Source organism: Xyrauchen texanus, chromosome 41 (assembly GCF_025860055.1).
Source record: "Xyrauchen texanus isolate HMW12.3.18 chromosome 41, RBS_HiC_50CHRs, whole genome shotgun sequence".
In the NCBI taxonomy this organism is placed as follows: domain Eukaryota; kingdom Metazoa; phylum Chordata; class Actinopteri; order Cypriniformes; family Catostomidae; genus Xyrauchen; species Xyrauchen texanus.
The window spans coordinates 16,493,265-16,507,018 of NC_068316.1; the positions used below are offsets into that span (position 1 = coordinate 16,493,265).

General features: G+C 38.7%; 1 protein-coding gene across 2 annotated transcripts in view; it reads right to left on the reverse strand.

Moving 5' to 3' along the window:
• Positions 1-13,754, reverse strand: part of LOC127634272 (phosphatidylinositol 3,4,5-trisphosphate-dependent Rac exchanger 2 protein-like) — a 212,030-nt gene that overhangs the window by 29,050 nt on the left and 169,226 nt on the right. For both annotated transcript variants that reach the window (XM_052113748.1, XM_052113747.1), the window contains exons 36-37: positions 4,483-4,549; positions 2,048-2,238 (exon numbers count right to left, since the gene is read on the reverse strand). In XM_052113748.1, the coding sequence (XP_051969708.1) occupies positions 2,048-2,238; positions 4,483-4,549 (258 nt within the window). The remainder of the gene's footprint in view (positions 1-2,047; positions 2,239-4,482; positions 4,550-13,754) is intronic.

Below are 13,754 nucleotides of genomic sequence, written 5' to 3' on the forward strand. Positions count from 1 at the left end.
AAAAAGACACTTTTGAAAAGGTTAGAGTGCGCAAAGAAACACAGACATTGGACAACAGATAATTGGAAAAGTGTGTTATGGATCTTAACCCCATTGTGCTTTTGTGGGATCAGCTTGACTGTAAGGTGCATGAGAAGTGGATAGGCACATCTATGGCAAGTGCTACAGGAAGCGTGGGGTGAAATGTCACCTGAGTATCTGGACAAACTCACAGCTAGAATGCCAAGGATCTGCAAAGCTGTCATTGATGCACGTGGAGGATTGTTTGATGAGAACTCTTTGAACTAGTTTAAGAAGTTCTGAAAAACAAATCCTAATTGTAATAGTAATTTTCACGTTATTATTGTCCTGACTATACATTGTGATCAGTTGAATGCCACTTTGGTGAATAAAAGTACCAATCTCTTTCCATAAGAGCAAAATCTGTACATTTCAACATTTCACATATGTGTGATTCTACTAACTGTAGCCTATGTCAGAGAAGAGGATGTAGTAAACTATATGCAGAGGACACATTTTATTTTGCCATTTGATTGCCCACTGCTGTACTGTGATATTATCATCCATCCCTCCCCAGTTATTGGTTCCTAGCAGGTGAGGAAAGTTCTCTTACAGACAGATAGACAGCAGCAGAGGTGGGAGGGAGTAGCAAAGGGGGGAAGTTTAGCACAGGTGGAAGCTGCTCAGAGTGGAAATGAACCACTCTCGTCACTTGTTTCTAATGCCAAATAAAACGCTCGAAGCACTGCGATGTTAGTTTAAAAAAACATTTAAGCTAAGACTGAGTATCAAGACAAAAATTAAAATCCACCGTTTGTAAAATCAGGACTGTCCAGGTTTCATTGCGATGTCTGTCACCCTTGTGATGCTATAGTCTGATGAAATCACAATTACATTTTTGGGCTTCAATATAAAGTGCTTTGCTTGGCACAAACTTAAAACAGCCCTGTTCAGTGAAACATGGTGGTAGAAGCTTCATCAATGCGGATGCTTCACTCTGGCAGGGTCAGGAAAACAGGAAAGATGAGAGAAACAGATGGCACCAGATACACAAACTGAGCTGCAGTCGAAAGGATTTGGTAGAAAATCTTTTAACAGAACATTAACATGAACCATACAGCAAAAGCTGGATTGTAAACCAGTTGAGCATTTTTGGAATGACTTTGCTCTCCACAAAAAAAGAGACACTATTTCCAAAGGTGATCCCAACAATTACACAACTACAACTATTCATTCGTTCATAAACTGCATTCTATTATTTTCTAATAAATTCAGTAAAATGTCTGGATCTTTTTTATTTTATTTTGTATTATAATAACTTGTGTTATATTATAGTACTGCTTTAACTTTTAGTTTAGCTTCATGTGAAAAGGTCCAAGTTAAATGATCCCTTTTTACATTAACTTATATGAACTCTGGGAGATACAGACTGTTGATTTCATGAAACAAATGGACTAGACAGTTCAACTGAGGGTGATAACAAAAGAAGACTCTGAGCTGAATTAAATATGCCACTTCGGTTGAGAATTACAAATGAACCCTTAGCGAAATAGAACTGTCTGGACCATCTGGAAAAGATAGATTCACTCAGACCTAAATGTAGAACTCATACACTGCATATTCATAATTTCATTAGATCAATTATTAATACAGAGAAAGGTGAGTTATGAAATGATAAATGAGCATGTAATGTGGTTCATTACATATTCATACAAAAAAAGGAAATGGAATATTAGATGGTATGAAGAGGAGAGAGTGACAGAAGGGTAAAAGAGAGAAGAAATAAAATAATTTGTGACCAAACTATCAGACAAAATTACATCAAAATGAAGGAGAGGTTGAGGCTTCAGAGAATAAAACAGGATAGAAGAAATAAGTGACAGGAAGTAAATTGCTCTGAGCTACAGACACAGAAGAACAAAAAATAGAAGGGGAAAAAATAAACAGAAATGTTCCACTTAAAGAGAGTCCCTGGTGACTGCCTGATGCCTGTCTGAAAGAAGGGACAGAGGGAGTTTATGTGTATGTATGCTTAACTCAAGCTGACCGGTGTACTCCGCTGTTACACATGACAATGTGGCATGCTCCAAGACGACTGCACAGCTCCGATGCCACTGTGAGCAGCCCAACTCCAGATGCTCCGCAGGCCGTGAACTGGCATGCAGCCATCCTCCGACATGAGATAAAACTCTCCATCAGTCTGTACAACTCATCAATTGCATTCAAAGGACGTATCAGCTACAAAGAGAGAATGATAGAAAGATTCAATATTAAACTTCTCATCTGCTTTTGTTTCAGAACTCAACACAGTACCAATAATGTCCTTAAAATAAAACACTGAAATGTATTAATATTACAATGAATAGAAAATCTTACAATGTTGGAAATGCATAAACAATAGCAAATGTTCAAGGGGGTCTGTGGCGGTACTGCAGGGTGTCAGCCATTTTTTGTTTTATGTCAAACAACATTTTGTGAATTAACATCATGTAACCCCGTTTACACATTTGTGGACATTGTATTTTGGCTTTGCTATATGCAACACAAAATTTAAATTTATTTAAACCGTGCTGTCATTAAAGGGTTAAACTTGCGACGCATGGAGTCATGTGACAAAACAACCGACAACAGTGGTGCCGACAACAGCAGTGTTTGTCTTTGGCAGAAACACCAACAAAACTACATCTTGTAGGAAACCTAAATACGTTTTTACATTGAAACCTGTTTGAGTCAAGAGTTTAGAGTGTCTAGTTTCTGGCAATATGCCATTTTTTAAATATTAGCGATTTAGCGCAAAATGCCATGCTGCTTGACACAATGTACAATAATGTGTACTTTAGTGCATTTTTTCTTAGAAATCCTAAATTCACTGTGCATTATCACACTGAGAATCAATGGGTTCATAATTGCTTTCAGAAGCTTTTTATGAAGTTAGGATGAAAATAAGGTGCATTTCGAACTGTTCTATGACCAGTGTAGACAGACAGTACACTGGAGGTTAAGTCATTCACTAAATAGGGAGTAAGGGAGCATCCTATAGCTTTTTATGCAGCTAAATGCATTCAATCCAAACTTCCTATCAAAAGTTCAGTTTCAGGCTGCAGATGATGTTTGGACAACTCAGCATGGTTGGCAGATATGGGACAATTGTAATCAGTACATACAGTAGATTCAGAATTTATAATGTATAATTTTATTTTGACATGGTTGGCAGTGATTGGATGATGCTGGCCATTATTTTGAATACAAATTAATTATGTTAATTTCTGATGTAATGTCTATTGTCTCTAAAACATGACTAACCAACACTCTTGGAAACATAATAAACATTTTGATAAAATATTGGACATTCTATAGCTTGGTATTATTTAAAATTTCACAGCTTAGTCCCGCTGTCCACATAGGTTGCCATATATTTTTATGAAAAATATTTGCTCTAGAATTTATTGTTTGTATTTATTTATTTATATATTTATTTTTTAATTGTGATGAGGAGGAGGAGTGCATGGCAAGGTTCTGATGGAGCACAGCCAGCGCTGAATCAGCTGATCAGTGGGAGAGCAATATAAGGGGAAGCTGGAGACACCTGCATGTTTATTAGGTGCTACTAGTTATAGTTCAAAAAGGGAAATGGAAAATGCATACAGCAGTCACACTCAGGCATCAGGAGGTTAGTGAAAACATGCAATATAAACAACAATATTAAGTTAAATTATAACAAAGATAAAGTTACAGGAATGTTATGGGTTTGATACAAGTTAAGCTCAATTGACAACATTTGTGACATACTTTTGATTAACATAAAAATGAATTTTGACTTGCCTCATACATTAAAATAAGCACAAAAACACACACACACACTAAAAAAAAATCAGTTACACGTATAGCCACAAGACGGAAACATTATACATGTTAACATGATTTTTGTTTGATAGAGTCACCTACTAACCTTTTCTGTGCAAAGTTATATCCAATATTCCAGCTTTGTTGATGACATAATGCTGCATAATGTTTGTGGCTATACTTTTGAATTATTGTGTATTTAAACATTTATGAACATTCCACTTGTAAATGCCTTACTGTAACCATGATTATTTTTTCATGCTTATATTTTTTAAGTAATCAACATTATGCCACAAATGCAAGAACATTCCTTTAAGAAGCTAGTGTTCAGACAATGTTTCACATTAAAATCCATGGTCAAAATAAAATGTAATGCACAAATCTATGACTCTGATAATCAATAAATATTTTAATGGCTTTGTGATGTTAGCATCATAAATTATATTAATACGATAATTTTTGGGTCTTAACCCACCATTTGAAAACCTCTCAAATATCTACTCCTGGCTTCTGTTTTCATTCCAGAGGACCAACAAAAACAAATAACTGCATGTAGTAAATAGCTAGTTTCACTACACAGTCGTAATCAAAGATTTCCCCTGAGTCCCTGCAGATAGCAGTGTGAGTGATGGCACATACCTTGTCTATGAAGGCTGCTTTGGGTGCGGAGCTGAGGGGAAGGTTCGATTTATCCAGATAAAATGCCCTGTGGAGGGTTAACATAGGCATGTTAGTGTAAGCACTACTGAACAAAGTCAAATGAACATACACAAGCAGCAGTCAATGTGTAGTAACATTTAATTTGGGATTTGATTTATCTCTTACATAAAAAGAATGTTGCCTGTACGTTTACTTTAGTCTGCAAACAAAGCAGCAGAGAACTCTCTTTTTGAAACAAACAATGTCTATCTAATTTGGGATTCATTCCAGATGTCAATTCATTATCATACTGACTGCAATTCCCATAACAGACACAGGGTGCAGTAGAGGAATTGAAAGAGCAGGAGTGTGATGTGTGCTGGTCAATAGTTAAGACCTCATAATGGGTCCAGAGCTCTAGTGAAAGCCCACTAATAGCACTTATCTGCTGGATTGATCCTTGTATCAAGCAATAATGTGGGTCTGTTAATGGTAACATAAAACAATGGAAGTACTCAACAAAATAAATATCATGTTTTAGTGCTATTGACGTTTGGTTAACTATGACAGCTCTCTCAATTGCAAATTCTATCATGTTTATTCTATCATGTTTTATCTGTCTGTCTGTCAGCAGACTGCAGCTTTACTGTCTTCTTCATAAACAGTTCGTTTTTCTATTCCTAGTATGATTCAGTTTCATTTAATCTAGATTTTTATATCATGCTTTAACATAGCCCTCTAAAAACGCACACACACACACCCACACACACACACACACACACACACACACACACACACACAAAATCTAGGCAACACGTTCTGTTGTGTCAGCACAAAGGCATATTGAAGCACATGTTTATTGTCAGGTAAATTAATCTACCCACCATCTGAATCCCAGCCAGCCCATATTTATTATGATAATATTCTCATCTGACACACCATAAATATTATTGTCAATTAGTCTAAGATATTAATCGCTGTAAGAGCAGATGATATGGAAATGTTTAACAGAGATAGATTGGTTTCGTGATTAGAGGCTATTAATAAAGCAAAATGATATTTACAAATACAAACACAGTTTTTTATTTCTCAATCTCTTCTCTTCTCTCTCTTGCCCACCTAAACAGAAAAACAACTGGGAAACTCTTACATTGAAACACACATGCACAGACCTAAAGAACCCAGTGTACATATATTTATACCCAGTGTACATATATACATATATAAATATATTACATATATTTATATATGTATATATTATGGCCAAATTAGTTTTAATAGATTTTTTTATTAACATTCACACATAGTTATGCGAGTAATTGACTTCATCATTAGTGTCCTGCTGTGTGACACTTTCTTCATCTAACTATTTTAAACAAAATATTATGATTTTGTAAAGCTATATATTCATATATTATATATTACTATTATATTTGTTGTTTCCACAACCTCATATTAACAAAGACAATACTTGATTTGCACTTCTAGAAAAAAGTTGAAAGGTGATTTGAAGAAATCTTTGAAGAAATGCTGACTTAGCACCTAAAATACACACTTTCCCTTGTACTTTTATGTACATTTTAACCTAACATCTGTATGTTGGGAAAAACGTTTTCTGACATGTTATTTGTCTGATCTACAAATTATTTATTTTAGTGCTTTCTCTAATAAATCCACTCATCACATTTACAGTGGTTATATATGTATTAAAGTTAAGAAATATTTTTTGCACTGGTGGACTAGCAGTCAATAGAATTATTTTTTAATTGAGCATGAAAATTAAATCAATGAGCCGGTGTGGTGGGCAACTCTGGGCCAGAAAGTCCAGGGCCACTTTTTAGTCCCAGTCCGCCCCTACTCAGAGGCCATCAGCTTTAGGCAGTAAGAGCTTTATACACTAATTCCACTGATTTACAAAAGGATTTTCATCTTAATTTCATTAATCAGCACTTAACATCTGCATAGTGTAAACAAACACTATCAGAGTTGAATTGCCTTAGAAACATCCATCTAGGCTTCAAAGCTCTGATTCTACTGCTGACAAACATCAAGAGCCTTTGTAACCCTTTCATTTAATCTCAGTGTAATACACATACATCATTTTGAGATATATCATTTATCAGAAACTCAACCAAGAAGGTTACTTACTCAGTATTCAGTATTAATTGATTGACTAATTGACTCACTGATTGACAGATAGACCGATTGTTTGATCAGCACGTCCCTCATTATTCAAATCCCTTATAATAGATACAAAACAGTGACCAGACATGGCCAAAGCTGTCACCTTGTCAGGTTGGCTTTCTGTCGGATGGGACCATGGCATTATCGCCACCTTTCTGTCTGTTTTGTGTCACTGAGGCTGTTCCCCTGCCACTGCCAGCGCCCACGCCTGCCACGGTCAACGAGCCAGCGCCCACGCCTGCCATGGTCAACGAGCCAGCGCCCACGCCTGCCATGGTCAACAAGCCAGTGTCCACGCATGTCATGGTCAATGAGCCCATTCCCGAAGCCTCGACCGCCCCAGAACCAGCGCCTGAAGCCGCAGCAGTCCCGGTGCCAGTGTCCTTGGTCATGAAGGCCATTCCCCAGTCGCTGCCAGTGCTCCTGGCCACGGAGGCCATTTCCCAGTCACTGCCAGCGCTCCCGGCCATGGAGACCATTCTCAAGTTGCTGCCAGTGCTCCCTGTCACGGAGGCCATTCCCCTAACACTACCAGTGCCCAAAACCACAGAGGCCGTTTCAAACATGCAATATATCCAAAAGGCTGAGACAAAACCATGGTCAAAGAACAGAAAAAGATCAGATACTAACAGCAGGTAAATGGGAAAAAAACAACAGAATGGCAGGACTGACACAGATACTGTAAGTACTTGGCACAATCTAGCACAAAACAACAGACGGAGAGGGAATAAACAGGCAACAAGAGGGTTAACAAGCAACAGGTGATAATCATTTTCCCAATTACGAACGAGCCAATGAGGATGATCTAAAAAACACAACATACACACAGAGCCACACACCAAAACAGAAGACACAGTCAGAAAAAAACGAGCTACTGTAATCAGGCCGGATTTCTGACATTTATGATTTTTTATGGCAGAAACCAGGACTATATAACCAACAGAACCACAAATGTAAAGTTTTATTAAATTTTAATTTTTATAGTCATTTTAGGGTTTGTTGACATTACATTGTTGCAAAAAAGTTTTACAACTTTACACAGAAAATGTATAACACTAAAATCATGTTAACACGCATATTGTTTACGTCTTGTGGCTATACTTTTGAAACAGTGAGTATTTGAATGTTTATGGATTTGCCCCCATTCACTGGAACTAAATGTAGGTGCAAAAGGAGGTGCAAGTCAAAATAAAATTTTTGTGGAAATAAAAATGATGCCACAAATATTGTTTAATGATCTTATTTTAACTTAACGAAAGTTATGTTTTATTAATGTAACAACTTTAACGTTTAAGTTTTCAATTAAATATCTCCTAAAATTATTTAGGAGAAATAACATTACAAATATTGAGAATGGTTGACAAATAGTGAGAGTATAGACTATAAAATAGTATCGCTCAAGTCATTTGGTCTTGAAAGAATTGGATGAGAAATGTTTGAGTTCATATTGAAATACCTGACTTTTGATAGAAAACGAGTATCTTTCTCAGGAGAAAAATATGAAAAGCAAGATCAAAAGTCTTAAGCGAAAATGTCCATTTGCTCTTCATTTAGTATCATTGCTATCTAGGAGAAACAACTGAGATATTCAAAGGATGAAATTAGATTTTTTTTTTTCATGGGCTAAGCTGACTATTATGAGACCAGAATTATACCATGGTATCGTAAACATTATAATACTTTCCAAAGAACAGACCAGTTAAAACTGGGTCTCTTTCATAAAGTTCTCAACCAGTGGCACCAGTTAACCAGTTATGTAGAGTGCCCCTCATTTTAAGACTGTGCCTAAAGAATCAACTGATTTAAAACAATAGCCCGCTGTGCTACACAAAGTACCAGGATGCAGATGGGCATAACGGGCTTTCATGCTTCATAAAACCCAACAGCCTCATCTGGCTCACTCAGGCAGCACCAGATGGAGCTGAAGATTTATGTCACTAGATCAATCGCCTATTCGCTGTTCAGTTTCACGGCAGAAAAATTAGCTCATGCCGAGACTGCTCTGCTAAAAAACATACACTGCACTGATAAAAGAGTGCATGGAGGTATGTGACAAGGGACCTTAGACAAGTTATTGACTATCCATGGCATTTTTAACACTAATTCAATACCTCTTTGTCTGACACCACAGACTTTATGAAAGTTTTAACAGCAACCCTTACAAAGAGTACTCTTGTACAATGATGACTCATTTGATAAATATGAAAGATGACCCAAATTCAAGTACCATCACATTTATATGGCAAGAAAGAAAGAAAGAAAGAAAGAAAGAAAGAAAGAAACCAGGCCCTCATAGTCAAGCAGCATAACATTTCAGCCAAAGTGAAGCATAACAAACATCTCCACACTGTGAGAATGGCTGGGATTCTAGTTCTTGTGGTCATACTCCAATAAGACGCTGCTGTTCAGGCAGGCAAATTTAATCCATTAAAAACAGTGGACAGTGTTATCTATATTAGAATGTTCTCTGATGTATTTACTCGCCTACTCTGTGTGTGGCAACTGTGGGACACAGTGAGTTGTGCAGGAGTCGTAACAGAGCAGTGATTATTCCTTCAAGGGACCGTGTGTAGTAACTGATGGCCTTTGCTTTCTTTCTATGGCTCTTATGAGCAACTTTAATGGAAATGCTGGACAGGATCCAAGGATAGGTCACTCTCGCTGTGCCTCTCTTCTCTTGGCCTAAAAGCAAATTGCAGCCACTGTTTCATCTTAAACGCTGAAAAACATAACTGTCCCTATTTCACAAACATTGTACTCTCTGGTTTTCAGGCATGAGTAGACATTGATGCATGAACACATTATGCCTTACAGCAAACGATCATGATAGTATGGAACTGTGTTGGTATAATTTTATTTTTAATTCTTAGACTAAAATTTGGTTTCTTTCCCCCAGTAGATGTTAAAATACTTTTACACACATTTAAAAGCCTGATGGCCATGAATCATTATTCCCATAGATTCTATTATACCAAATAAAAAATTTGCATTTTGATGATTCACCTGTCATATTCTATTCACAGACTCCCTCTTACACATACATACATACATACATACATACATACATACAAAAAGTTAATGTAACCTGATGTGATAATCCCCTCAAACAAAAAGAAAATAATGTGTTTCATTTGTAAAATATACATAATAAATTCAGCAGCTAAAAACGAAAAACTATTTATCAAGCATCACTAGACCCCTAACTCTTAAGTATTAAACTAGATTTGGTCTTATTTATGAAACACAAGCACATTTTTGTGTAAATTCCAACATAAATTCTTAGATTCAAGTTTTTTGTATTTTCAAAACATTAGTTGGTACAAACAAAATGTACATCTGCTCCCGACCATGTGTAAATTGTGTGTAAGACATCTGAACGTGTTGTGTTCTTTCAGGCAAACTGTCATGACCACATTTTGATAGAAGTGAAATAAAATAAGTAATGAAAAAATTTACTAATAATAAAATGAGTGAAATTAACCTTAAAAATTTGTTAAATAACATAAATTAGTAAAATCCCGCAAATGTTTGTACAGCTTGCAAATCGTCTAGGTTACTGTTGTAACCTCCGTTCCCTGATGGAGGGAACGAAATGTTGTGTCGAATGAAGCGACACTAGGGGACTTTCTTGAAGGCCTCGATTACCTCTGAACTTGAGAAAAGGCCAATGAGAAATTGGCAGACAGAATTTGCATGTCCCTCCCCCAGACATACGGGTATAGAAGGAGGGAATCGTGCATCTGTTCATTCAGGTTTTGCACTGAGGAGCTGAGAATACGGGTCGGCCGTTACAGTGGCTCGGTTCATCGTTGTGGCCGGGTGGGAAAATGTATCCTTCCCTCCATCAGGGAACGGAGGTTACAAAAGTAACATAGACATTCCACGTCTGTCGCTCACTCAACATTGTGTTGAATGAAGCAACACTAGGGGTCCCTATTCAATCACGCCATGAGTTGAACCGTGTATGTTAAGTCTCCTACGTGAGCTTCTGATGCAGGTGCGGGCATGCAGTTGCGTGCCAAAGTACCTGGCTGTGTCAGACTATATGTACCCTTCCCCAACGCCCCATCCGGGGTAGGCAAGCGACGTGCCAAGCATGGGAGCAGGCTGCATCAGCCGCGCCTTTTTCTCTCCATGTTTCTCGCATACACAGCCTCCCCTTCAGCCTCTCCTGCAGAAACGAGAGCACTGACCCGACAGCACATCTCTGTGGGTCTTCAGATCGGGAAGAACACCAATTCGCAAACAAGCGCCACTTCAGGGCATAAAGTTGCCTGGTAGAGGGAGCTCTGGCTTGGCTGACCGTGTCTACGACAGCAGGTGGTAGATCACTTAGATCTTCCGCATCCCGTCCAGGGGCCAGACCTGGAGGTTCCAGAGGTCTGGGCGCGGATGACAGAGGGTGCCCCGTCCCTGAGAAAGAAGGTCCTTCCTCAGGGGAATTCGCCAGGGAGGGGCTGTTGCAAGGAGCAAGAGATCCGAGAACCAAGTCCGTGTGGGCCAATAGGGGGCCACTAGAGTGACTTGTTCCTCATCCTCCCTGACCTTGCACAGCACCTGTGCAAGTAGGCTCACTGGGGAAAATGCATACTTGCGCAGCCCCAATGGCCAGCTATGTGCAAGTGCGTGTATACCGAAGGGAGCCTCTGCTAGGGAGTACCAAGCGGGCAGTGGGGGGGTCTCTTGGGAAGCAAACAAATAAGCTGGACCGCCTGGGGTGGAGCCTCCACTCTCCGCTGAGCATGCCCTGTCGCTGACTACAGAGGAGGAGATGGCGGGCGAGTTGCAACATGTGACGAGCGCAAGCCGCCTTGGCAATTTACGTATGTACACTATCGTGGTGGTGCTATCTGAACGGATCAAGACGTACTTGCCCCAAAGTTGCGGGAGAAACCTCTGCAGGGCAAGAATTACAGCCAGAAACTCTAGGCAGTTCATGTGCCAACCAAGCTGGGGGCCTCGTCCAGGAACCCGTTGCACACGGCGCCCCCAACTCTGTTTGGAGGAGTCTGAGGTGACCAGAACGCGTCAGGACACCTGCTGTAGCGGGACTCCTGTCCGCAGAAAACAGAAGTCTGTCTAGGAGTTGAAATTCTGGCAGCAGGCGGTTGTGATGAACACACACATGTCCGGGGGAGGGATATGCTAATTCTGTCAGCCAATTTCTCAATGGCCTTTTCTCAATTTCAGAGGTTGCCGAGGCCTTCAAGAAAGTCCCCTAGTGTCGATTCATTCGACACAACGTCGATTGAGGGTCAGACGGGAAACTGTAATATCTTACTGTTACACTTGGAGAATTTGCCCTAGCGGCCACTAGAGGTCGCTAGGTGTATTTAAGACTTTTGGTTTGTAGTTCCGTGTTTTCCTTGTCTAGTCTTGTGATATCCTTTTTCCCTCATGTTCATATGTCTTGTTCTCATTGGTTTATTGTCTTGTTAACTTGTTATCGTTTCTATTTTGTTATTGGTTCCTGTTTAGTAGTCTTGCTATCTTGTTATTAGTTAAGTCTTGTCATTGGTTGTCTTTGTCATGTGTTTCCCTTGTCTGTGTATATATTGCCCTCCTGTTCTCTCTGTCTTTGTCAGTTGTTAAACCTGTATGGATGTTTGATTCATTCTTTTGTTATTTTTTGAGTTATGTGTCTTTAGTTTTCTGAGTTTTCTGAATAAAAGCCTGTACTTAGATCCTCCATCTCATGCCTCGTTAATACAGATGTTACAGTTTCAGTCAAAGATCTTCATGCATTCTATTAATTTCCTAGATTCTCCCAGTTGCAAGTTTATTACTGTTACCATCATGATTTACCATCATGAATTTCACAAATGATGCTGGTGATGCACTGCGAACTGAATGAGAGAAGGTTAATGGTGATGGACATTCTCCTCCCGGCATGAACTGAATTTTTTTTACACTCATGTCAAATCTTTTTATTGACTTCATGGACTTTTGGATTCACAAAAGAGCATCATATGACAGCAAAATCATGTAATGAAAGTAAGTCCTGTGTTTGTGAATCCAGCGGAGAGTTTTTCGGGAAGGTCCATTTTACCCACAAATTACGTAGAATTGACTCATATATGTACAAAAATTTCATGAATGATGCCCAATGTGGGTGTCGCTTGTTCTACAAACATGAATGACACATCAAACTGCTCAGCTTTTTGAGGTATACTATTAGTTTTCTAAGCAATCAGATCTCAGATTTTCACCTGACAGATGATCAGCAATTAAGTCATTTGCAGAGGCAATAAAATTAGGAAATTCAAGCTTAAGTTTCAAAGGGCTTTAAACTCCACAGTGATCCTCAGGTACACTTTATATGCAGTACTTGAAGGAGCCAAGTGTTCCTACCTGAACTAGTCTTTATTTACTGTAGTTAATGGTGAAGCTGTTTGTTTGATAATCCTGATCAGTCCAACATAGCATCAATGGATCAACCAATGGTGTGAGTTGGGATGAGGCAATCTGTTTTTCCAACCAATGGGAGACAGGGGGATTGTTCAGGTAACTTGTTTGAAATGAGTAATTAGTAGCTATTCTGTTTGTTAACGCAAATGGTCGTGAAATGACACATTTCACCTTTAAAATTTTAAATCTTCTAAATTAATTTGAAGCCATGTTATTATTGAGTCCATAGTCTCATATTGTATTCTAGTTTGGAGTACTTTGTGCACACTGTCAGTTCAGTTTGATTCTTCATTTGGTTCTCAGAGACTCGGAATCGCATGATGGTCATTATGAGGCTTCCAGGCCATCATGCCATCATGCATTTAAATGGACCAATAAATCTACAAATAGAATTAGAGCTCAACCATCACCATGACCCAATGCAAGACCTCAAAGAACCTCGACTAATTACAAACAGATTCACAAACACGATGTCAAACTGGTTCCATGCTGGCACGAACGCAGACACTCTCATACACACACACACACACACACACACACACACACACAGTTGTGTTTCCATGTTTTATGGGGACTTTCCATAGACATAATGGTTTTTATACTGTACAAACTATATATTCTATCCCATGACCCTAACCCTATCCCTAAACCTAACCATCACAGAAAACTTTCTGCATTTT